A 27,311-nucleotide genomic window follows, 5' to 3' on the forward strand; every position below is an offset into this window, starting at 1 on the left:
AGCGAAAAAATATTAGTAACGAGAACGCCAACGTGGTTCGTTCCTTTGTACATGACAATGCGAGTGATCAATTTCAAGTTTTCCGTTTCTCGCTCGATGACGTTTCAGGGTCTAGTCGTACGCATGGAAATGATGTCACTCGTTATCTCGAGAGCTGCCTGAAACCCGTGACTGTGGAATCGATAACATCTAAAATTAATAGAAACACGAAGCAACTGGTCCACAACCGTTAGGCACATGGAGAAACTGTACCGCGAAAACTCTAATTTTAGAATTGTTCAAGGACAGCCTACCGAAGTAATTCTATAACATTCTAAGCCTCTAAGCTTCTATCTACGAATAGTTGACCTCATAGGCAGTGACCTATATCCTCCTGAATACACGCGCGCCTGTGAAAACTAACTATGTAATCATGTCGAATCTTGTTGAATGCAGTTAGACCGGCTCCGTCATAGACCAGAATAGTCCTAATCGTAATCAACGAGACACTTAGTTTATGTCACGTTGCATCGGTGTTAATCGAATTCTCGATTCCACGTATCGCGAGCACCGTCTGTTTTCGTCGATCGATCACCGCCACCGAGAAGCACCAAGTAACTTCAAAAATAGTATCACTCACTACGAGAAAACTCTGTCAAATCTCAATATATCCGTCGGTGATCGCAATGACTGGGTATCGCCGTTCGCGGCTTTGACACTTTTAAACCAGATACTGAAGTTTCGCGCGATCGTGACGTTACGCGATTCCGTTGATTCGCGTCACGCACGTCAGCAGCGCTCGATTTACAATTGTAATAAACATTTACCGCCGGGTTTAATCGCATTAATATCGCCGTGGTACGACCGAGCCCGTTGGCCTCGACAGAATAAATCGTGGAACATCAAAGACCTACGAAAAGAATACGAAACCATCAAATCATTTATTTTCTTTTTCTACGGTAAAGAGAACTGGTTGGCCTTGATCATTGCCCCTCCAGTTAGCGTTCACAATATCATCGTTCGCGACTTATGTCACCAACTTATGTCCGTCTCATTGTTATGTCATAAACGAGGATCACAGTCACGATCCTCATGCCGCTCAATTAAGCTGCCTAGCTGTAGCCAATCCATTCCTCTCTGTCGTTTATGGCCTGATAGTTTCAACACGTTCCGCCACCGTATTCGGTCTCGTTTGATAGATAATCGTTTGGATGCGATAGGTCGATCCCACACGACGAATACGAATGCGCTTCCTATGACCATACACCGGCGGAACTTGGGAACTTACTTCCAAACCGGAACAATCACGTTCCGAACGGTACATGTTCTCCAAGCGGATGCTACACAAGCGTCTCGTGATACAATTCCGTGGTTACAGTATCCGACGTATCTCCGAATATCGTTTTCGAAGCACGTACGGTACTCTGCGTGTAAATATGCGTCTAATTTTGTCCTGGTATTTAGGTTTATACGGCGAAAAAGACGTGGAAATTTATAGAACCTTCACTTTACCCTATCTATTTCCCCGCTAATATTATTTTCACGGACGGAAATGTAAACATTTCGTCGAAATTATTGCGCGAGTGAACGAAGTTTGTGGCACCATTTAAATGTTTTGTTGCACAAACGTGGTGATCTTATTCACATATCTTATCTATATATATTATCTATTATATATACACTTTTTATATAAATAAATTTATCTATATACTGAAAATAGATGGTTGATTCCATTCGTACATATCTTGCGTTAACACGCGTATATTCTACGAATCGTTTTGAATGAAGATGCATTTGTAACGTGTGATAATATTAAACGATTAAAATATTGATTCTCTAAATACACAGGCTTGTGCAAGTATTCTAACGCTTCTAGGCATCTTTTATCAATATACTGTGCGCGCTGTAAGAAACATTTTGAAATTTCATCGGTGCGACTGCGATTATATTAGTAGAAGTTTAAAATAAATTTGAAATATATAGAAAAATTGCAAAATATTTAGTACAAAAGTATATCGCAAGTTTAAACAGTCGATTATTCGTTCAATTAATAAATATTTAACAAGACTATTTTTAACACTTATTATGTACTTAAGATGATTCATTAGTAATTTTTTATCAAATACACGATTACAATAAGTATCTCCTAATTTTTATATACATTTTGATTTCAAATGTTACTAGTGTGATCAGGACAGTGGTATCTCATTACAGTACAAGTAAAATGTCAAAATGATTGATATGATATACAATATGATATGATAATCTATAGCGTGCAATGACATACAGTATAATCGTATTTCACCGTATTTTTAGTTGAATATATAATCATAAACTAATAGATTATGTATTTCTAAAAAAAACCAACTGTTTTAATATTTCATATTTCTTTGTCTCTTGGCTATGAATATTTAACTTTTGTTAACACAGTCAAGTCTGGAAAAACAAAGTCGCGTGCCGGAGTCTTCCATTATCACTTCGCAAGCATTGGTTATCGGGTTAAGAGTACTATATTAAACACTGTTTTTTTCGATATTTAATCATTTTTATAATCAAATTTATAATCAAAATATTTTTCAATATATATCTTAATCAACGGAAAAAAAATTGAAAACAAGAACAAGGAAAAAATTCAATTTAATTAAAGAATGAAGACAAATTACCTGTCAGTAAACCGGTACAATGTAGAATTTCATACACTTATAATACTTTCATTAAATATCTCAATTTCAACACGGAATTACCGAAACCAAGAACCCTGTTTTAAATAAAGAATGTAAATATACAAAATGTTCTATATGTATGTCGTGTTACGAAACTAAGACAACTTCGGAATTTACGATTTACTATGATATTGTACATATCCGAACCATGTGACTGACATAACATCTTTGCCAAAATTTTGTGCATGTAAGCAACATTTTAAAACATCATATACTTGATTCGCGCCTGCAGGCATGTCAGCTTTCCCATTTATTAATTTTTCTGAATAATAATCGAAAAGAGCACGCAAAACGTCGATTTAACGAACCAAACGAAGAACACGCCCAACCAGTAATTTAGAAAAACCTTGATCACTCACGCGATTAAAGCGAATATTAACCGTGCTAAAATTACATTAAGCTAAAGACGATCGTAAAAGAATAGATGAACATATTTACATGCGCTGTCGCTGCTCCTGTTGCTTGTACACCCGCAACACGTTATCTTCTTCGATTGCTTCTGCTTCGATCGTCCTCCTTTGGCCATTTTGACGACTATTTTTCTTTTGCACCACGACGAGGAAAAAACCCGCGAAATATTTATTAAACAGAGTTTCGATAAAACGCGTGGGCTAGTAGGAAACTCTGTATATCGAAAACACGGAGTGAAATTGTAACGATCACACTCTTCCGTGGATAAAAGTTTAGTACATCGCCGGAACTCTGTACTCAGCCCAGTGAACACGATGTACTGACGGTGTACGCTCCGTACAGGACTAATTACATCACCGACTCAACTAGCCGTCGACGATATGCGAGTTAGGTTACACGAATTACAATTAGCGCACGTTATCGCTACGCATCCATTGATGACGTCCACCAATTGTGACCGGCTCACTTCACTATCAATTCCTTCCTACTGTTTGTTTTGTCGTTCTGTGCACCGTGCAGGCACCGAAAATCAACGAAATGACGTGGACCGATATAATATACACCGTTCCAAGGTGTCGTTATTACTGAAAGCTCACGTTATGCAAACCACAATACGTGTAATCACCTGATTAGATTTGATTTGTTAAATTGCATTAACCGCGCACGACCTGGATGCTTCCTTTCTTTCGCGGTATTTCGTCGCGTGCTAGCACCGGCGGGGTCAGGAACAGCGACTGCTTTAAGATTAATACAAGTTCGACGCAAGACTACCTAAGAGAAACGTGACCTCATTTCATGAATCACCAATTTTATAATAGTAGCTGCCTCTGAGCTTTTCCGCTACTTTATTTACATCTCGAAGTATTCGCAACTCTTTTCTTGAACGCTAAGGAAGCGTGGTCATACGCAACTGTTGGCACTGAATGGGCTTTATCAAGACATCGTACGAACAGAAACAATCGCGTAACGTGAATACAGGATCATGATGCTGTGGTTAAGGACTACTGATCTTCTGTGAAGCATATTCGCGAACGTTAATGAGAATCTGATGTATAATTCATCTAGAAACAGATCTTGCGATGAGGTTTTTCTTTAATTTTCTCAATGACATGGGATGCATGACGCTTCCATTTTCTAGTTCTTTAGCGATAGAAATTTTAAGACATATGATCGCTCTTCAAACAAGTCGAACGTAGTCTTAGTGTAGACAACGATGAACGTATAAAGTTCTCTGTGCTTCGCGAAGTACGCACTGTCCCATTTAAGATGTAACGTGAACGCTAACTATCGCAATCAGAATTTCTGGATCACTTTCCTGCATTCCACGCGTCGCGAACGTCGCGAAAACAAATTGCGCGCCGATTTAAAAAAAAAAAAAGAAACAAATTCGTTATATAAATTCTGATATTTTGGTCGTGAATCGTATTTGGCGACTTGCCAGCTAACAGGGGTTCGACTAACTGCACGAATAATATGGTACAAGATGCACACCGGCTGTTGCATAACAGCTGAAGCAGAATGCGTATAGGTACGTGGATGATACGTCAAAACAGACCATACAAGCCTACTTCTGTTCCTGTCGACTGGCATAATGATCGCACAACTCGTTATTATGCAAATTGCATTAACAGTAGTAACGCGCCCTACTTCGTTAACGTACCGTTTTCTGAATTTTAGATTCGAAAATGCGAACGCATGACCGACTTTAACGCGGCATCGTTAAATTCAACTTCACTTATTTAAAATTGTGATTAATTTCATTTCGATAATCTCAAGAAAAATTATAATACTTTTCAGAGTTTGGAAGTTCCTCTTGAATAATTTAAGAAGAATTTTCTTCTCCTTTTTTCATAAATTAGAATAATGTTAAATGTATCGTACGAATGGATCCATTACGTTGTTATAAATATATTGCATCGATAAATTCTTTATATTCTAGTTGATTGATATTAAGCCTTGAATATTGATGGCATTAATGCACCGTGGAGACAGAATTAAACTCTTGCTTGTATACGCTATAATATATGTAGAGTCCGTGTAAGACATTTAGATGCGACAAGTAATGAATAGATGATAATGATCTTGCTGAACTGCAAGTAGCAAGAATAGTTTCTGTATATTTGCTGAGGATTCCGCGACAAATGTAATACAAAGTTATAGATGGGGACATAGATATTTAGGAAAATAAATAACATTTCACTCAACGTGTTTTCTTGAAAACTTTCTTGCCCCCGTTTATAATATCCAGATATATTAGTTGCAATTAATATTTAATAATCAAACAACATGGAATTAGTAAAAGTGAAAGTATCATCGTATCTTCTATACGAATCGAATATTTATTGGAGTTAACGCGACTGACATTCCCGACGTACATAATATCATTGAATTTCGATAGCATTTAAAATTATTGCAGCACAACAAAAATCGATTATAACATTTAAAACTCAAAATATAAATCTCATTAACAGGGTTGTACGGCTACTACAGGTGTATCCAAGATACGGAGGGTTGCAACTTTATAAAGGAGAAATGGACCGACAAGGAAGGTAAACGAAACAGAGTGTGAACAAATAACGGTTTAAGGATAGGTATATGTCTGTGCATGTCTCTGTATTTATGTTTCCACGAGTGAAAATAGAAAAGAAGAATTACAATAGAACGAACTGAAAGTGGAAAATACGCGAATCTCTCGTTCAGCCCTTTTTCGTTCATAAAAATCAATGGTATCGCGATAGATCGAAAATTTTGTAACTGTTGCAACACGAAAGTAAGAAAAAAAGAGTCAAGAGTTTAATATTAAGCAGACTTGACCAAGAATTAGTGAATATTTAAAATGTAAATGCATGGGCCATTTAATAGCTGGCATGAAAGTAAAAAATACTGTTACGATTACGTAAGTGAAATCGACAGAATATGAATGATCCAATGCGCGCGTACTACGCGAGATTAATTTACGTACCCATGTGCTAATATATGTATGTATGTATATATGTATGTATAAATACAGTATGTTGCGCGCACGTGTGATATGTGAAAGAGTGACAGAAACAGAGTACAGACAACTTACAGGTATAGGTCATTTGGCCCCGGTAGTAAGAAGGAAGGTACACGTGTTGCGCGTGTGGAGGCTGCCCGTACACATTCATGGCTGCCATGCCGATTTCATCACCACCTACATTGTACGCCGTCGAGTAAGGTCATTTTTTATCAAAACGCTAATTTCGCACCATAAACACTGTTTCTAAATTTCGCTATCACTGGGTTGTTAAATAGCTGACTTTACGTAGCAGAAGATAGACCTACCGCGAGCGTAGTTTGTTCGTTTGCTTCGACTTCAAAAACTTTTATTAACTCACGTATTTGATAAGACATTCAACGTTCAACGTTTCAGCTATTTAAAAAAAAGGCATATAAATTGTTTTTACTACTCTCTTTATACGTAGTAAAATAAAAATTTAATTGAATATTAAATAAGAAATAATACGATTGAAATTAATTTGATATAATTTCTAATTAGAATTTGATAGAGAATAGCGAATAGCTATTTTTATTCTATATTTGTACTTCATGTTTATTAGTGTAAAAGAGATATGTAATTGTAAATTTTAATTAAGCAAACAAGCAAACCTGTTATATCTATTGTTTGTTATGATTAAGTTTACATAAATTGTTAAAAAGGAAGAGAATTTAGTCTAAAGCACGTTGCTGTTAACTACTTACTATGTATATTAAATCTTACACAGATAACTATAGCTTTGTTTAATATAATTTAGCCGATAATAGACTATGTATGATGATACTACTATTTCCGAACAATAATCTTTTATCGTAGAATAGATTCCAAATTGATACTCACGGATTCTAATAAAAATAGTATTACCTGTGTAAGGCAAATACGACATTAACGTGAAAATTTTACTAGAATTGAAAATATTTACAATCTATGAGATTCCATAACAAATACTCGACAGGTATTTAGTTAATTACTAACCTTTATTTATACGACTAAAGACTACGCTTCTATTTAGGGAAGTTAAATATTTTCTTCAAAGATAGCAACAACCCAGTGAACATATGCTAAATACATGCTCTTGCGAAACTGAATGTAACATAAACGCAACAGAAAAAGCAAATAATATTTCCATATAGCTTTCTGACTTTATTTCAGAAATATAAAGTCAATAATTATAACTTCTTATAAACATTTCTTTCTTTTCTATTAAAGAAAATTCATCATAAATGGTACATATTTATCATCCAATCTATAAATGTCTAATACATATGTAATATGGTTATCAATGTCTTTACTAATCTAAAATGGTTGTGTATTTGTGGTTCCTCTCTAAATAGAATCTTGCTAATTTGTATTAAGGAAAATTATTGTAGGATTCATAGTGTACATGCTAAAGTTCATACATTTGTATACTTTCATGCATTAAATAATTACATGCATTTCTAGAGTAAACTATCGTTGTAATGTAACTAAACGAAAACAAAAAGTGCTATTTCAATACGTCCTCTGCGTGTGTGTATCTTTTTAACATTTTATATCTCCTAGTGCAAGTTATTTTTTAATTATGTATGATGAACTGCAGTTTACAGCCAGTATAATATATATAGAAGAACAGATCTACCATAAAATGCTATCGAAATATGTATACAAGTTCATGATAAAGTTATATCACAAAATTTGTTATTGTTATATACCAAACGTATTGTATAAAAAAATATAATAGTAGAAGAAACTTATTCTTGTATATCATTATAAATCACTTTACGTTAATCTGACCTAAAATTTCAGATTTGCGAAATAATATAATACAGATTATTATAATCTTTCCCTAATAAAAACAGTTTAATTAATTATATATCTATTATTTTAAGTAAATACTTAATGCTTAAAAGCATAGTTCCATGCAATAAATTTGCACATATGTTGTGCAATAATTACTAAAACAAGGATGTATGTAATATTTTGCTATATATAAACCGCACTATATAAGCTGTCACATCTATAAAAAAGCATGATTACAGAAGCAGACCTACATATATTACAAACATATTAGCAAATACCTACTGATTATTGTATTATCAATTACTATGCGATATTCTAGTAAAATAATATTCTAGGAAATGATAGCAGATCGAATTGGAAACAAACAAATTAGAATGATAGATTAAAATTTATCTTATTGTTATATAATACAAAAATATGCTGATTTAGCCAATTTAAAGATGTAGTTTGTTAGTTAATGTTACTTCAATATTTTTTGTGTTCGTATTTAGATATTTGATAAATTTTGCAAAACTACACAAAATATATTTATCATTAGAACAGTATCTGAGATATTATAGAATAGGAAATATTAAACACAAACACTTACCCCCTTCGTCTTCGCTATCGCTCATAAACGTCTCTTGCATTGATTCAGGAGCTTGTACTCTGTATTTTTCTTCAATAGTAACTGTATGAGTCGTTGTAATGACGGTTTCTGTAACTACCTTCAGTGTCTCGATGACGCTAATGTAACCAAGTTTTTGTGCAATATCTAAAGCTGTTTGTCCATTCTGTAGGAGACAGAACGTTATATAATTAGAACAATTAAATAAAATACGAAAACAAGTTTTTCATGAACTTGACATACATTAGTAGTAGTGTTCGGTTTTGCTTTACCCTCCAGCAGTAAATTAATCACTAACGTATGACCCTGTTGGGCAGCTTGATGCAATGGAGTATATCCAGCATTCGTGCTACTGTCAACAACTGCTCCAGATCGTAAAAGGAATCGTACCATCGCTGCTTGACCAAAATGAGCTGCCACGTGTAGCGGAGTATAACCAGCCTGTACCACAAACGAATATCTTTCTTAATCAAAAAACATTTTTAAAAAATTTCAATAATGAGAATTTTCAGATTATTATATTTCGTTATTCTAAAGCAAAAAATTGTTAAATGTGGATCAAACATAAATAAAATTATATACCAAAATACGTGAATATAGCTTTAAGGCAATATACATTGAAATAAGGAATAAAGTTCATATAAACGTATAAATTGAATTCATTTCTCAAATTATACCTAATGTGTGTACTAAAATTTGTTTTTTATATTTCTTATTTTTTTGTAATACACATATTTAATTAATAATATTTTTAAACAAAACAAAATATTGCAATTTCCATAATATATCATACCTTTGTTTTAGCATCAATTTGAGCACCATTTTTAACGAGAATAGAGGCAACATTAACTTTGTCTTCTTGTGCGCACAAGTGAAGCGGCGTGAGACCATTCTAGAGAGAGAAATAATTATTAAACAACGAAATCAGATGTCATAAATATAATAAATTGTCGAAATTTATACTACCTTTGCCTTGTGATTTGTATCTGCTTTGTGCTCAATAAGCAGCGTTGACATATCGGTGTGGCCTTCTTGTGCACTCAAATGTAGCGGCGTAAATCCTGCTTTTGATTCTGCATTTGCTTTTGCTCCGTATTCCAATAAAGTAGTTGCAATATCCATCTACATCAAGCCCAAAAATTATGTTTACATTATTATAAAAGATATATTACAATATTTAATTTACTCGTATCTTTTAAGTTATTTACCTGATTCTTACGTGCAGCAATATGTAATGGTGTATGGCCATTTTTAGCCATAGCGTGAGGTGATGCGCCCTTATCAAGTAGAAGTAATGCTACATTTTGGTGATCATAGTGAGATGCCACATGAAGTGGAGTCACTCCATTCTACGATTAAACAAAGAAATTAGTGTTTGACATAAAAATCATATTTAACATTGATAACGATATTTTATTTAAAGAAATAAATAGATGGCAATAGAGGTAATAACTTTTATAACTGTTCTAACCTTTCCTTGAGCATCAACTGGTGCATTCTTCTGCAACAATAATCTCGCTACATTCATGTTACCATACTTAGCTGCCAAATGTAAAGGAGTGAATCCCTTTTTGGTCGTCGCGGTAAGCGATGCACTGTTTTCTAACAAAACGGATGCAACCTGTCATAGAACAATAAGTATATAAATTAAACTTAGTTATAATTATTGATAAATAATTAAATATGATATACATATATTTAAAATTTTACCTCTTCTTGACCTTCTTTAGCAGCAATATGAAGTGGTGTATATAAATCTTTTGTAGTAGCATCTACATCGGCACCGTGTTGAAGTAATAACATCACGATATCAACATTGCCCAATCGAGAAGCAACATGAAGCGGAGTTTGTTCTTCCTGCAATATTTATATCTTTCAAATCTACTATGACGCAATTAAATTTACTAAGTATTTACAAATTTCTAATATTCAAATAAGAAAACAATTATAAAATGGAATAAGAAAATTGACGTAAAATTAATATTTTTGTCACTATAACATGAATATTGAAATCAAAATTTACTAATACTGAATTCTTTTCCTTTACCCTTGCTCTGGCGTCAACTTGGGCACCATTTCTAAGAAGTATCCTGATAATATCAGTCTGATTCGCTCTGGCAGCTAAATGCAAAGGCGTTTCGCCTCTTACTGTCGGTATATCGGGACTAGCTGCGTGTTGCAGTAAATAAATCACTATATTCATGCACCCCATGAAGCTTGCTACATGTAGAGGCGTCAATCCAGACTAAGCAATAAAATGAATCTATTATTACTAAAAAAATCATAATAATAATCTTCTTTTATTATCATATCGGTATAACGTATCGATTGTCTCTAATAATTTCCGTTTCTAATTAGAGGCAAATATAATTGATACTATAGTAACTATGATGTATACCTATGATGTAAGGTATTAAACTAAAGAAGTTAAACTATTGAACTGATATGCAAATCGAAATAATACCTCTGTAGTGGCTTCGATGCTAGCTTTGTGCTTTAAGAGGAGCTCAACGACCTTCAGTCTGTTCTTCTTGCAAGCAATATGGAGTGGAGTAAAGCCGTTTAGAGCTCGTGCGTTTGGATCAGCATTTCTATCGAGTAGAAGCTTAGCCACTCGTACGTGTCCGCAATGAGCTGCCACGTGTAGCGCCGTCAAGTAATCTACCGTCACTTCATCCACGGGTGCTCGATGATACAATAATATCCTCGCAGCGTCAACATGGTCTCCTTGAGAAGCCATGTGCAACGGCGCAAGACCATTCTGTCAACAGAAAACAAGATGCAACTAATTCAGTCAGAAAACCCCTTACCTTGTACCAAAAGTACTCTTCAAGAAAACGCTTACCTTCGTCTTTGAACCAATTGGTGCCCCTTTCTCGATTAAAATGTCAACAACTTCGTGATGACCAGATCGTGCGGCGCAGTGAAGCGGCGTAAGGCCATCTCTCGTTTTCGCTTCGATATTTGCTCCCTTGCTCATCAGAAGATTCACCATTTTTATTTTTCCCCATTTTGCTGCAACGTGCATCGGCGTAATATTATGCTGCAAGATAGAAAGATAGTTATATATACTTAGCGATTATTCAAAACACACAGTGAACTAGACAAGTGGACGACGTAGTTATAAATAAGTAAACAAGCATATGTACATATATTTCCTTATTTACATCTATTACTTTCGCAAAACGTTGTCACGTTTCTACAACGACTTTTTTATATTTTCAACCATATCGCACCGTTAACAATATCACATATATTTCTATCACGTGCAGCTAAATTACCATACGTGAACCCATTATCGCAAATACCATATATATTTTTACAATCATATCTCACTCGTAATTGATACTCTAACATAAATATTTGATATCTTCCGCACAATCCTCAATCACGTGGCCATATCCGCAAATTACTCATCAAAGCCGTACTATGTAATCCGGTCTAGATTTATCGTATACAAAATTACAGTCCAAGTTACTTAGAAATTCCTCACCTTCGCCGCAAAATTTACGTTTGCTCCTCTGTCGTAAAGCAAGGAGGCAATTCGATCGTTACCATAATGAGCAGCAATGTGAAGCGGTGTAAAACCGCTCTTCGATGTTACGTCGGGATTGTGATCGTTCTGAAATAAAAATAAAGAATTATAAATTTATGGACATTGAATCGATTTCTTTTCGCATACCGATCACATCAGATTGAATATATATATATATAGGGATATAGGGCTTCAACGACAAACTATTGCAACATACTTGTAAAAGTAGGGCAGCTGCTTTGCAATCGTCTTTCTTGGCAGCAATGTGGAGGGCAGGCAATCGAACTTTACCACGAGTGTCATTTTCCAGCAGAACTGCTACTACCTTATCGTGACCCTGTTGCATCGCTACTGCTAATGGGGTGAAGCCATCCTACGAACACAAAAAGTATATTAGATTCATCTTATACGTACTAACTACTACATAATTTTTACATTCCATTAAATACGATACAAAATTTCTTAAATATGTACATATATAATATATTAGAATATATTGTGATACTGTGACGTATCAGCAGAATTAAAATACAAATTTATGTTTTATTGTAATAATATAATGGGAAGTCATATCCGAAGAAGAAAATAGTTGAGACGTTAAAGGATAATCCTACAGTGCAACTGAATTATGCGAATATGTAAAGCTATCCGAGAAAAATAGCAAAGGAGATGAAAGTGGTTGGTTAAGAAATAGAAGGAAAAGAAATATTGTAAAGTATGGCAAATATTGTAAGGAAAAGAAAAACGTGAAAAATATGTAAAACAAATGGAAATACTTTTTCTTGCACATTCCCTTCATTTTTGTATATTTGAATTTTTCATAAATGCATAAAGATCTACAGTCTAGTAATAGAAGCAAATCTCAATTCATTAAATGTTTAATTAACGAAATCAAGCTTGTTTACGTACCTCAGTAGCCAATGTTTGATTGGCACCTTTACTCAGAAGGAACTTGACTACAGAATCATGATTTTCCTGTGCGGCCATATACAGTGGTGTGAACCCATTTTGCGATTGTGCATTCACAGAAGCACCTCGTTGTACCAGCAATTGTACCACCTCCTCCTGTCCAGCTATGTAAAGAGATATTAATTTCAACTCGGAATGCTCATCCCACGTATATTATGTTGAATACACTACTTTTTACAAAAAAGAAAAGCTTGGAACACTTTGTAACTAGAAAAGAGAAAAATACGTATTTACCAATTTTAGAATATTTGTACTAATATTAATGATCATTGATAAGTCACAATTTTCGCTTTTTGTAGCAATTTTATTTGCAAAATAAAATATCGTGCTGTTAGCCGATCTTACTTTACAACAAAATTGCCTTATTGATTTTGGTATTGAATATGTATCTTTAGTAAAAAAAAATTATACCATCTCAAATATGTTGATTATTATAATATTATTATAATTATACGAACGAATGATATCTTTGAATTTTTCGACGTGCTTTCGAAAGGCTTATATCTTTGAACTTAACCGGTTTTTCTCTTTTTCAATTATGTCATATTGCAGTAAACCTGTTTTAGCCATCAGGTAACATAAAAATTTTAAAAATTGGACTTATTTTACTATCTACATACAGAAACAGACTATATATTTGCCATAAGTAATAGTCGAAGATAGAATATGCGCTGAATACTAAGCAATTAAATTTATGCTATAAAGTTATACTGGAAAACTAGTGTTACACTAAAGAAACCAATAGTGAAAGTGTTGAATAACTGGAAACATATATTCGATTGCAATAACTCCTCCGGCCTTAAAAAATACGTAAATGATAAGAATGGTAATGCTTCTACTTACCAAGAGAAGCGATATGTAATGCCGTATTTCCCTTTTTGGTAGCAGCATCGACCACTGCTCCACGGTTAAGAAGTTCTCGGACAATTTCCAAATGTCCATCTTTAGCTGCCAGATGTAAAGCGTTTAAGCCATTCTGTAATTAATAGATCCTCGTACATTTTCAGCCCATTAAGTTCTCTAGATTAAATCTATCTTCCAACAATAAAAATCCTCCTTTCCACCAAATTATATGCTTCTAGAGTTAAAAGTTTCGTTTTGAATTTCAGGAAAATATGCTATATGCTAAATATTTTCATAAAATATTAATCCGTAAAAGCTATCGTTAAAGGAGATTAATTACGTTTACGTTATCATGAATGCACACCGATATAAATATATTTTTTCATTTACTAAATATCAATAGAGTCAAAGAAATGTTTTATTATTGTACATAAATGCTTTGTTTTTTTATTATTTTCGCAAATGTTTTATTATTATTCAATGTTAAATAAAAAACAGAAAAGTTATCGTTTGCAAAGTTTACAAATGACGACAGTATTGTCATGGAGCGATAATATTTCATCCGTGATACTTTCTATGGATTAAAAGTCTTTTCTTCGGTTGAAACTGAGGCAAAAAAAATGAAAAATCCGGGGACCGCGGTATTGGCAATATTTTATCGGTATTTGGCGATTTTCATAAATCAGAGAATCACGTAAAATAATAAGGGGAAACTGTGCTTACAGCATTTGAAGCATTAATGTCCACTCCCGATTCCAAGTACTCCAAAACCTTTTCCAGCTGCCCTGCGCGAGCCGCACGAAGAAATGCCGTACTAGGGTCGCTCTGAAATACCAAAAGAAGAAAACGTTGTAGTAATAAAAAACTGCATCGTGAGTAAAATAGCAAGGAATACGTTGGAGTACGAACACGCCGACTACTGAATAATTAATAACGTAACTCTGCTTGGATTGTTTGGATACTTTCTTTCGCGGTCAAGTATTACGCGCGTGTTTAATCATTCGTCACGTTCTTCTTTGCGGTTGTTTTGTCCTACACCAATCAGATATGCTCAACCGAGCAAAAAGTACATGAATGTAAGTGGACACTTGTTACAGATCTCTTAACGTATCGCTGAACAGATAATTGGCCAACTAGATATCATTTTTCATATATAACTGAAATAGGTGAAATAGCGTCCTCAAATCTTTTACAAGACGCAACCTGCTTTTTTATAAATTATAAAATAACCTACAAACTCTTTCTCACAGTTGCGCAAAAAAGCATTCCTAATGGTTAAGTATCATCGGATACAACTGCTAACGGAATAATCCAACGTAGCCATATTAGAACGAATAAGTGAATGGAATGTAAAACCTGATAAAAAGTCGTTTTATTAGAAGATGAAAGTATGTAGTACATGCAAATACTTTTAGTAGCCACCGCTCATGCGAAACTATATAAAATATTTAAAGTAAAATATTCGTTTCAATACTTATACAGTAAACGAAACAAATTTTTATTTGCATCCCTTTTTTTTTAATTATATTCTTAAAAATATTACTACTAATTAAAAATGGGAAACCTTCTATGAAACACATTGATCAAATATTTCACCAAGTTTAGGAAAATTACTTCTAAAGTGATGAAATTTGATTCATAGAAAAAAGGAAGGAAATATAGTAATAGCAAATACCATATAGTCGCTAGTTAATCTATTAAATCCATACGCGTTTCAACTTATCGTAATTAGTAAGAGGCTGACAAAGTAGGTGCGCCATATTACGCCGTTTATCCCGAATCATATTGCGGATAAGTAATTAATGTAGAACGTGGGGTGTCCGCGCCGTGCTGTCTGCGCGAACGAGATACGACAACTGTCTCCTTTTCCCTCTTTTTACTGCGTTCGCCTTCACCCTATTTTTCGTTCAATCTTTCTCTCTCTTCCCATCGTCATGCTTGGCCCATTTGATTCTTCGTCGGGGACGAGCGTGCCTCGTTCACGACTCACGACTTGCAACTGGTTTTATAAGTTGCAATATATCGCTTCTTCTTCTGCCTACGCACCAACCGGCAGAATAAATACGTCTGGCTAGGGATATTGTTGCAGTTCAAGGGAACGCGAGACAAGGATTTTTTTCAGATTCAGCTGTCTCCAGCGTATTTCTTCATGCATTTAAATAAATGTGACGAGTAAATTTTCAGACAGTCTTTAATTTACGAACGCAGAGACATAGCTACCGTTGTTACTTATAACATCAGGATCAACAGCCAAAATTAATCAATAGAATTATATAAACGATTTAAATGTTACAAATTTAACGTCGAATTAATTTAAGTTAACATTAAAAAAAGACTGTGTTGATAATGTTAAAAGAAATTTATAATAAGACATTATACTGTTTATCTTACTCGAATATATTCTACAAATTTCAATTAAAGTATTATTTAAAATATCTATAACACAATATTTTGTTATTATTTTTCTTACTCAATAATACGTAACGCATAAGCAACGTATGTATAAAGTGTTTGTACATTATTATCTTCATTTTGGTATTTACACGTCCTATATTTTTATTCATTGATCTTCTATGATCTAAAATTGTCTCAGATTTTCTAAAAAAAAGATTCGCACTATCAAAACAAAATACAAAATTCCATCAAAAGAATAAAATATTTATATTTTAATGCATCGAATATGGAGAAACGCCTTGATTTAAGTTAATCTTTAAGCCCGAATATCTTGGAATTTGTTCATAAACTTGGTAATTCGGGCCTGTATGCAAAGTGGTCAAATATTCGAGGACATTTAAATTGCATTACGAATGCATGTAATTTCTCGATATGCATATGTACTCATATCTCGTGACAGATCTACAGTGTACTTAAATCAACCGGTATCTTGTATGCAAGTCGGGTGTAAAGAACCTCCTGCGCTTGCAAAGTCCTCCGTCATGCTTTAAATAATTCAGCGAACCGTTACTCCGACACGTGGATAGTCCCTTCTATGTCTGTCTCTCCCGTCTTCTTTCACTGTCTTAAACTACCTGCCCCATCCCATTTCTTTTTTTTTTTTTCAAGGTATGCTGCATCTTCCATGGTACAACGACGAAGGTCCGAGACGAACGCCGGTCACTGCACTCATTACTCTTTGCTTTGCCGTGGAAACGTTCATCGTAGACTCGCGTAATTCTTAAATTGGCGCTCGTTATCCAAACGTGTCGGTAAATTATTAATGTAGTTCAACGTTTTCCCAACCATTTCCAAGTCGTGTGTGACCCCGTTTTACAATTGTCAAATAATCCCCTCAAATTTACACAAAAAGATATTTTTAATAGAATATAAGTTTAAATGGTATTCTTTAGTTTACCAAAAAACAGTATTAAAAGTATTGATTAAATAGTGCAACGTAGACATACCGCAGTGAGTAGATATTAAAATTTATCGTAATTTAATGATGAAAGTGCGGATTTTTATGCATCTATGCGAAATTTAAACATGCAAAACCGCACAGGATGCATACAATGTAGAAAGATACATAAAATATTCATAGTATCCATTACAATTTTTAATAGATAAAACGAATTTCTATTGACGCTCTATTTCTTTAATTGCGTCCATAAAAATATAAATTTGTATAAATATTCGAGATATAATTAGGATAATATCTGATATGAAATGTCATCCTGTTATAAGATGTGTAAAATAAATGTAAATGTAGATAACAGCGGCAACCCACGAAGGAATACTTTATGACTCCTAGAAAACACTTTGTAGTACCTTAGGGGTTGCGACTCACGTTGAAGATGATTAAATTCTACCCGAGTAGAATAGATTCATGATAAATATTATAGCCATATGGTTTAAATATTTACAAGAAAGACTATTAAAACTTTTATGCTCAGGAAGATTGTATAAAAGTATATTTCACTTGTAATGAGAGAATACCGTAATTTCATCTGTATCGAGATCTCATCTCATATAAATTAGCTTTGAACATGTGACTGATACAGGTATCTATGTAATGCAATTTAATCGATCACAGCGATATAAAGGACTAGAATTATCTGTATTTAAATCCGAGCATAACATCAGAGAGTAATTGTTATTGAACGCATTTTATATTATTCATATTCATGATATGTAAGTATTACAAATGCTACAAATAACGATTTAATATCTGATGAATATTAAAAAGACTTTCTTTTAATCTTGAAATACACAGTACCGGTTGTCAGTTTACTTTCCTTTTTTAAATCAACTATCACGACTACAAGGGTTGGTTTCTATTTACAGGTGTATGCAACTGACTCGACATAGTTTTCCTTAAAAGGTCCACGTTGATTGGATACCTTCGTTTGCACAAGAAGAAGTGCATTGTCCACATAGCTTGCTTTGAAAATAACAGTGAAAAGAAGACGTCAAATACAACATATTATTTAACATATATGTATACAAAAAATTTCTGAAAGCAACAAGGATAGAAGTTATATTTGAAATCAATATTTAATGAATTTTCCAGCCAGTTGGTTTAAAAAGTTAATTAAGACATATTTCTCTAAAGAATCTCAGACAATGATAAACAAGGTGCTCCGTAAATTAACTTGAAAGCTAACTATTTCACATAAAATTCAATTGCTCATATAGCTTCTGTTGTATGATACTATCTTATCTTTCTACCTCTTTCTATCTCGATTCTTCTGTTTATTCTGTGTACTATAACAACAATATATGAATATCGTCACTCAAATTTCGATTATTATAATAAATAGCTTGTAACTGTTAACTTGAAAACCTATTAGATAAAGAAGTCAAGGTATCAATAATAAAGTAACTGAATTTTTTCAAAATTTTTTAGGATCTACGATATGAAAAAAATTAAACTAAGAGTACTACGAAGGATTAATACAATTGATCCTATTGTATAGACAAGTATTTTACTTAAATAAATATTTCTACTGTTTAATTAAAAGCATTATCTGTTTTAATTTCTTCTTACATCTGTACTCTATCTACAAAAATTATAGCAATTTTTACCGTATTGTTATGCACGATTTAGGATATCTATATATGTATGTATACGGAACAAAATTGACCAAACCTATGTCAACTTTTGCGTGTTAAGGCACAGGAAGTAGCTGGTAAGAAAGCTATGGCAACTAATGACTTACACCCAGGTGAGTAGATAGCCTCGGTCATTGTCTGGCTTGGGACGCTTTAAGGGCTTCTACAATCCCTTAAGGGAAGACGAAAGAACGCTACGCATTGAAAACAAATAGCGTCGTTTAAGCTACATTATCAAGTTCGGTACAATTTATGTTACTCTTATACACCAATATCGAAGGTTAAAAGCAAAACTAATTTATAGAATACGGTGTTACTTTTATACAAAACACTTACTTATACTGATAGAAATTTTAACAAAAGCTAATAACTAGAGAGTATTGATAAGTTTGTTGAGAACTGGTTTTTTTAAATAACAACTCATGGAGAAGTTTCTATACGCGGGAGAGTTTCAATGCTTTAGTTTCGAACAAAGTTACAGACACGGAGGTATTAATGTCTGACTTTTTATTTCTGTCGCGCTTATACGAATACATATATGACGCAGAATAAAAAAATCTTGCGAAGAATTATTGACATAACTCGAGTTAATCGAACTCGTTATAATGAATTAAATAAATAATTGAGAATTACGGCGATATAAGCCGGTTTATTGTTATCTTTCGTAAGATGAACCTTTGAATTTGTTATTGCGAGAAACTTAATTTTTCTCTTTTTTTTTTTAATATTAGGGAAGCGTGTTATGGTAAAAATTTAAAGTTATAAGTTATAGCTTATATTATCTGCTTAACTATGAAATTGAACGGCTGAGAAACGATAATAGCATATAGAGAGATCGCGCTAAGCACCGTTGTAATAACAGTGACATAAATATAAACAGTTTAACAATATTGCACAGTGATTTACGCATTTACGTTAACATAATCAAGATTCTTGCACTGTTAGACTTCGACGTTTCGAAGTGTATAATGATAGCAAGTGTAATAGCTATGCGTCTTCCTGCAATTTCTGGCTACGTACCAAGCTAACTATAGCTATGCCATGCACCAAACGCACTCCTATAGACACAGAGTGCGTACGAATGACCGCTTCGGGTTCACATTGCGACCAGACAACCGGAAATACAGGTTGACGCCGAATAATCACAGAGCCGGTTCATATTGCATATTCGCGACCCTGACTTCATCATCTATTATTAGCCACTGGGTTTCTTTAGACATTTAAGTCAGTACATATGTATACATTATTAACAGATTAGATGCTAAAGTATGCGCGGATGTCTCCGAATATTACAAACAGATTAGCTTAGAATACAACCTGCTCCATAATCTCAATTGACGCACCGTCTCTGGTAATTAGACAATTACTTATACGCGTGACTTTGCCGTTTAACATATATGAGCGTATATAACATTATATAAATTATACAGTTATTGAAAATTCTATGTATTTAAATTATCTATTAAATGTTATAACGAGTATAATCTATTCTGAATATTTTATATATTTTTACGGGTTGTATCCATTCTGCGCACGTTTGTACTTTCGAATTTTCCATAAATCTAAGTCGTGTTTACTAAACTGCGAATGTTCATGAGGTTGTGTGAGATTTAAATATATAAAAATATTCGTAAAATCATGAATCTGCGTAAACATCCGCAGTCTAGTTATTGTGTTATATAAACAGCATTCTCTTAACTCTTTTACTGTGAATTTATCAATTATATACCGAGATATTATTAATATGATAGCTTGCTACAGAATCATTTTTATCCGTTTACACCATAATTAATTGTAGGAAACTCTCCAATTGTCACAAGCATATCTTTCTATATTAGCGGTACTAGCTTCAACGTCTATCAATTTCGAGAGTATTTAGCAAAAACGTTGAATCGTTGAAAACACAATCTCGAACAAGGCAAATCGAAGATCGAACATTGGATCAAACTTCTGCGCTTGTTAACGTGCAAATAATAGGAAACGAATCTCATAGAAAAAGAAATTTAGATCATGGTACACATGTATTTTTAGTACTAATCGATCCATTTGTTTCATCGTTCTACTTTCAGTCCAAGTCGCAGACAATGCACGTAAACGTACCAATTTTTTATCCCGCTGAAAAATAAATCTCTTTCTTTGCTTTCCAATAACGAAATACCTTACCAGCAGCTAAACTAGAAACCCGACGATACAAAAATCGTGAAAGTAACAGAGTCTCGCTTTTTCGAGTCGACAACAGGAAGGGATCCACCGGCTACTCTCGTTTCTATCAACGGGGAACAACGACCCAACGACGAGAGAGATTTTAGCCCACGTCGATGGAACCCGGGAAAATTAAGCTGTGCAGAAACCAGCACGAAGGACGGTAATTAAGGATACGACAATGGAAAAAGGAGGACGGGTTCATCGACTGCGTAAAGAAGTAACAGATGATAGCGTCAGGATAATAAGGAACGGAAGAAACGGAGCATGCAAAAGTCGGCAAGGACAAGAATGCGAGAAAGAAGAAATAGAAATAACACAAACTTCGAAGCGTGTTCTCACGAGCTTACTGCACACTCGTGTTCGAATCAATGCATTAATGTAGAAGGGACCTGTTGTCCTCGACAATACCTATTATCCCGTGAAACGTGAAGTGTCTATGTCTATAATAAAATCGGAATGATGAAATCGACGGAAATACCGAATTGTTTGTTGATGGATATAGTTGCAACCGGTGGTAATTTTATGCCTGACGTGTTCCACTCTTTTGGAATTCATAAGATTTCACATTTACCGAAGTGTTTCACTGTCGTTTATTTATGTGCTTAAATCGAATATGTCATGTAAGAATCGCTCAAGAAGTATTATAACAGTTGATTATTTGTAGTATTAGAAATTTGTAGCAGAGAAATCAGTTTTAGCACGACTATGTCTATATTTGAAATTTATATTAAGACGTGTGAACAAATTCAAAAGCTATTATAGCGGTACATAGGTGTTGTTTGAAGGCGCGTTCATAATCTGTCGTACTTTTATTATTTCTTAAATACAATTGTATGTAGAGCATTGCCACTTCCATTTACTTTCTGTGTTTGCCTCTACTATATTTGCGAGGACGAGACACTTACAATAATCGTGTTTAACATTATTAACATTAACGATGTGGATTTAAAAAATTATTTTGCTGTAATTTTGTGCCACAGAAGAGTCAACTTATAATAGTTTTATTTTAAAAATTAATAGAAAATTAAAGAACCTTAATGCGCGATACAGAATCCATTTTATAAAAATAAATATCATATTTATAAGTTACTCTATAAATTCTCAAACATATTTAATAAAACTCAATAACGTATTATTTATATGGCGATACACAAATTGCACTCGATGATTGAGTAACCATTAAAGTTGTAAATATTAAAAGGCAATTAATTATTCTATATATTACGACCATATTATTTCGGCGAACTGAGTATTCCCTCTGATAATTATTTCATGAAATAAATAATTAGCCGTTGCCACTGGTAGGTGATAGTAGTAGTAGTAACGATGAAATGTCGGCGACACTGATAATAGTAGTACGAAGTCGCAAGTATAAACGTAGGAGGAAGAAGTGGGCATTAAAGAGCATCCTATTGAGCCGGTATGCGTGTAATCAAGGTATCATTACTAAAATACCGTGTTTTTTTAACCTTCCGTGGGAACGAAGTATCGCCAATGTCACGAAGTATTCTAATTTACTTGCTTATCTTGATCCAAGAGCAATCGTGCCTTAATTAATAGACACTTTGTTCGAATAGCAGCTAAATCTATTTAGTAAAAAGCACTAACACTAACGATTACAAATTATAGTATATTTCCTATAATAGTTCCTATCAAGCATTAAAAATTCATAGACCTTGTTTGATAGTATGATATCCATATTTGCTATCAAAAATGTATCAATAGAAAATGTATCGACACAAAACCAAATAAAAAGAATATTCGTTCTATTTAGAAAAAACAATTCAGACATGAATATTTCGATATATTTAAAAACTTGTGCATTTATATATACACACATATAATAATGATTAATCGTAATCTTGGTACTATCGGGCAAACACAAAATTATATTGAAGGCAATTGTAAGTTTCCACGATAAAATATATCTACGTACAATACAAATCCAATTTAAAAATACCTCGCTTAAAAATGCATTACACGCTCGCAACTAATAAAAAAATACTTCGAAATGAAATCGTCAAAGCGAGTTGTACATGTTACAGCTACGCAATAAAAGTTGGAATATTGTTGGGAAAAGGCGGCACGAATATATGAGTTACCCATTCTCCATACTCTTTGAGCGTTTTATTTATATCAGGATCCGTGAAATATGTTTTCGTTAATCAAATCGTTCCTCGAACTTTTGACAGAGAACAGGACCGACATACACTTAACCGAGACCTCAACCTACTACACGCCACGATGCTGGGCATAATGGTTAAAAATAACACCAAGGTATCGTTCGAATCACGACCGCAAAACATGCTCGTTTCGCGTACAAACTGCATCATTTTCGCGTCTTTTTTTCGCCGACAATCCAAACCGAAGAAGGCTCCCCCTTTTCTTCGTGGCTTTAATTAAATTTATCAGTGTAGCTGAGAATCCTCTTAAGACAAGGTTCCCGCGAGTTTTACAGGGAAGAACTTCCCACGGATACGTCCAACCCTCTCGCTAAACAATATCTTTCACGATGATCTCAACTCGCGGTGTCGTCGTTTATCAATGAATATTACCCGGTATGTTTCGACCGAATACGTGCAAACATTGGGAACGAACGTATACGCGAAATATAATTTGAATACGACATGCGGGTTTTATGATAAATACTTAATTCGTATAGGTAGATTAAATCCAAGGTGAGATCGTTACGTTAAATGTTAAACTTTCAGCTATTTTTAGCGTCTAATCACGAGGAGTGATAATACAAAAATTGGTATACCTTTGTTCATATTTCAGTATCGCTACGCAAATTTTTCGTTTGCTAATATTTATTCTGAAAAGCTGGCGAGTTGCAAAACTCGCAATATTGTTTCTTCTAGAAGAATAGGAGAAACCTGTAAAGAGGAGCTGTATAGATACCTAAGGTATTTTAGGTATATCCGCGAAATAAATTGTGTGACCAGAATTTTATTTATTAAGTATTCGTTAAATTATATCGATAATCGATATAAATTAATAAAAATTTTTGCTTGTTCAGTTATGCCTCAAAATGTATGCGCATAAATTTCCATTTATAATTAAGTGCATAAGAAACGATAATAGTACTCAAAAATATAAATATTAATACATTTATTTATGTAATTTAGCTACCGCTTTCGAATTTAATTGACGATATGATCAAAGCACTTGAAAATACAAAAATCTCGGTAATTCACTAGAGTGTATGTATTTCGTAACAGATCCAATATGGTAAAAAATTATTTCCGAAAGTTCATGAAATGTTTTGCTAAAAATAATTACAGTATATATATATGTATAGAGAGAGAGAGAGAGAGAGAGAGAGAGAGAAAGAGGTTTCACTTTAGTATACCTAATACCGTATATAATTCCTATTTAACATAACGATAAATAAAGATAACAAAAGCCACATATTTTCCTTATTTAATTAACCCATTATCAACATTTCTACCTGTGTATTTTTCTAAACATAGCTAAGTTTATTCCCCGAAGTCGCTACAAAGTCGCGGAAAAAACTACGCAACGACAAGAAGGAAACTTTTTAGTTGTTTACGAAAGTAAACAATTTACGTCTTTAAGCGAAACTATGCAGACGATGAACGAGAAGGTACGTTAAACGATAACAACTAAGCAAGTGTCTATCAAATTAATTCAAACGTAGTTTCGCTTTCAGAATCAAATCCCCTACCAGCGCGTGTTTCCAGCGGTGGTATCATGCATGAGCACCTCTTGCATAATCGCAGTACATTAGAGACGACAAATGACATCATGTCTCGCGTCGTAAGCGTGAGATCATCAGGTGCTGACTGCCTCGATATTACAGGTTTTTACGATGATTTCGCCTCGACTTCGTTCGGCCAAGTCAAGCCATGACGACGGTATTATATTCAATGTGTGTACGAACGTGGCCGATTTACTGAAAAAGCTGATTCTCGAGTCATGCCTTTCAATGAGATTTAAAAGGCATGTTCCTTCATATCCACGTGAGCCCGATTACGTACTACTAACAACACTCTATAAATAGAAAATGGAACCAAGATATTTAACCTCGGTAAATGTAAGATTATTGGTTTACATGGTGCACAAAAGCTGTTATTCTTTTACTCGTCTGCGTTCGAAGAGATTTATGACAGCACTACATTTCTTCATTGAATGCAAATTGTTTGATATCTACTACAAGTATCCGACGACGCACTTGGCCGTTCTGTTTTTAAAAATTGTTAAAACTTTTATACCGAGAATAAATCGTGGAAGTAGGAGAGTTTTAATATATTGGAAATCAAAATACTACTCGATTTAAAAATTCAGTAGATTATGAGTAATAGGAAGCATTAGAAATTGTTAAAAGTTTCATAAATCGAATGAGAGAAGAAAAATTATAATATATTGCAATATACAATCATTGAAAAGATATTTTACATTGAAGTGTATAGAAAAATTTTATGTACAGTTAGAATATGTTTTCTTGAACAACTCATATCCACGAATACATCTTTTTAATCTCGCATTAGCAGTTAACCTTGTGTGAACATTGCGTGCCTTACAAAAATACGGTTAAACAATATGCGAGAAATAGGCAGCAGACAAAATGTATTTTAATTCGGAATTTGCTTTGGGCCAATATATACAGAACACTCTCTAGCTTTATAAATACTGTATAATGTATTCACAAATTGTGTAATCGAATTAAAAGAATCTTTGGTGGTTAAGAAGGTTATTATAATAAATACATAAGTGCTTAATGAATATTTATTTAAACAGAAAAATGATAATAAAGAGTTTGGTAAAAAAAGTTAAACGAATCTCTATAAAAAAGGTTGTAATAACGAATACGTAGTAAATATTTATTTAAACAGAGAAACAACAATGAAAAATTTGATTAATTTTCTTATATAAATTAACGAGAGAGAAATGATGATAAAAGATTTAATAACAAATTTTCTCCGTTAATAGATATTTTTAAATGTTACAAATATTTTTGTTAATTTATTTAGAATCTTTAAATTAATTTACGAAACATGTAAAATATATCACAAGCTATAGACAATAGATTATTCAATTGTGAAATACATTTTATACTTTCAAGCTCTGATAGCAGGATGATCAAGATGGTATCGTTACCGTTATAATAGTTCAAGTACCGGATACATTCGCTCAAGAAGCACTTACTTCCTCGCTATCACTGGCTCACGAGCATTCACCAAAATTTGATATCCTTTTTGCGTTTAAACGTTGTTCAACATTTGTAAGCTTTCTACCTCGATCGCTGCCACGAAGAAAGATGCGATTAAATAATTTCATTTAAAAGCACGTTTTCGATGAAATTCCCTAGTGATTAAACACGTCTCCTTTGAGAGCGTGCTTTCATCATCGTGATATTAGAGGGTACAGAAAGGAGCTATTAATTATATCACAACGAATGGACTTATTTCACAAAAGACCGTAGACAACGTATTAAAGTTTCTAACACGGTTATGTCATAGAGTTTCATTTTGTAACTTCCTTTTCTCCGCGATGTTATATCGTGAATGGGAGAAATTAAGTGCAATCATGCTCTCTAGAAATACAATAAAACTTCTTTAAAATAGTTTTTAACGTTTTAACGAGGAAAGAAAAGCTGAAGCTCCTCGAAGTAACGGCAGTAAGAATTTTACGATTATAAAGAAAACGTTGTTCTAAGGGTATGACCGTTAGTTGAGATATTAACGAAATTCCTGAATCATGACTCAAGTGACGTTCCAGTCTGACAGCAGCCGATCAACGACCAAGATGATAGTATGATGTCAGTTCTCGTATAGTGAGTTGGACGACGGAAGCACTCCCGTTAAATCGGTTAAATGTTTCCTCCGTCCCTTGTCGGGAACATTCGGGGTTATTGTGACTGACAGAGATACCTCCACAATCAAGCACGTATTCAGAGATACGCGGCTGCACCTTTTTTACGAAGGTAGATCCTGTGATTTACACGGTATCGTCGCCGCAACATCGGCGAAAATTGGGTCATGAATTGTTGTCTGCTCTTTGTCGCGCGTCCCAATTTTTTGCCTCGTGTGTACCGTCACGTAAATGCAGTCGTGAGTCACGAGGTAGTCATGTAAGGGTGAAAAGATCTTGAAATTGTAAACAACATTGAGAAGCAAATAATCTGTAATCGTTCGACGCGTTATTCCCCTTTTGCAGAGATTGAAAAACTTG

The 27,311-nt window shown here is 33.8% G+C and overlaps 1 protein-coding gene across 34 annotated transcripts in view; it reads right to left on the reverse strand.

Annotated features, from left to right (window-relative positions):
- LOC126867401 (ankyrin-3-like) overlaps window positions 1–27,311 on the reverse strand; it is a 92,921-nt gene that overhangs the window by 49,133 nt on the left and 16,477 nt on the right. For 30 of the 34 annotated variants that reach the window (XR_007690248.1, XR_007690261.1, XR_007690258.1 and 27 more), the window contains 16 exons: window positions 14,589–14,690; window positions 13,866–13,998; window positions 12,963–13,126; window positions 12,271–12,426; window positions 12,012–12,140; window positions 11,364–11,561; window positions 10,983–11,279; window positions 10,566–10,763; window positions 10,229–10,375; window positions 9,990–10,139; window positions 9,727–9,867; window positions 9,485–9,640; window positions 9,312–9,410; window positions 8,762–8,959; window positions 8,501–8,684; window positions 6,184–6,288 (listed from right to left, as the gene is read on the reverse strand). Coding sequence is in view for 6 of the 34 variants with exons in the window: in XM_050621823.1 (XP_050477780.1) it covers window positions 6,184–6,288; window positions 8,501–8,684; window positions 8,762–8,959; window positions 9,312–9,410; window positions 9,485–9,640; window positions 9,727–9,867; window positions 9,990–10,139; window positions 10,229–10,375; window positions 10,566–10,763; window positions 10,983–11,279; window positions 11,364–11,561; window positions 12,012–12,140; window positions 12,271–12,426; window positions 12,963–13,126; window positions 13,866–13,998; window positions 14,589–14,690 (2,557 nt within the window). In the remaining 28 variants the exon portion in view is untranslated. Of the gene's footprint in view, window positions 1–619; window positions 759–806; window positions 898–3,140; window positions 3,843–6,183; window positions 6,289–8,500; window positions 8,685–8,761; window positions 8,960–9,311; window positions 9,411–9,484; window positions 9,641–9,726; window positions 9,868–9,989; window positions 10,140–10,228; window positions 10,376–10,565; window positions 10,764–10,982; window positions 11,280–11,363; window positions 11,562–12,011; window positions 12,141–12,270; window positions 12,427–12,962; window positions 13,127–13,865; window positions 13,999–14,588; window positions 14,691–27,311 lie in introns of those variants that run through there. The other 4 variants (XR_007690259.1, XR_007690272.1, XR_007690271.1 and 1 more) reach the window with 4 other exon arrangements.

This window comes from Bombus huntii, chromosome 7 (genome assembly GCF_024542735.1).
Source record: "Bombus huntii isolate Logan2020A chromosome 7, iyBomHunt1.1, whole genome shotgun sequence".
NCBI lineage: Eukaryota > Metazoa > Arthropoda > Insecta > Hymenoptera > Apidae > Bombus > Bombus huntii.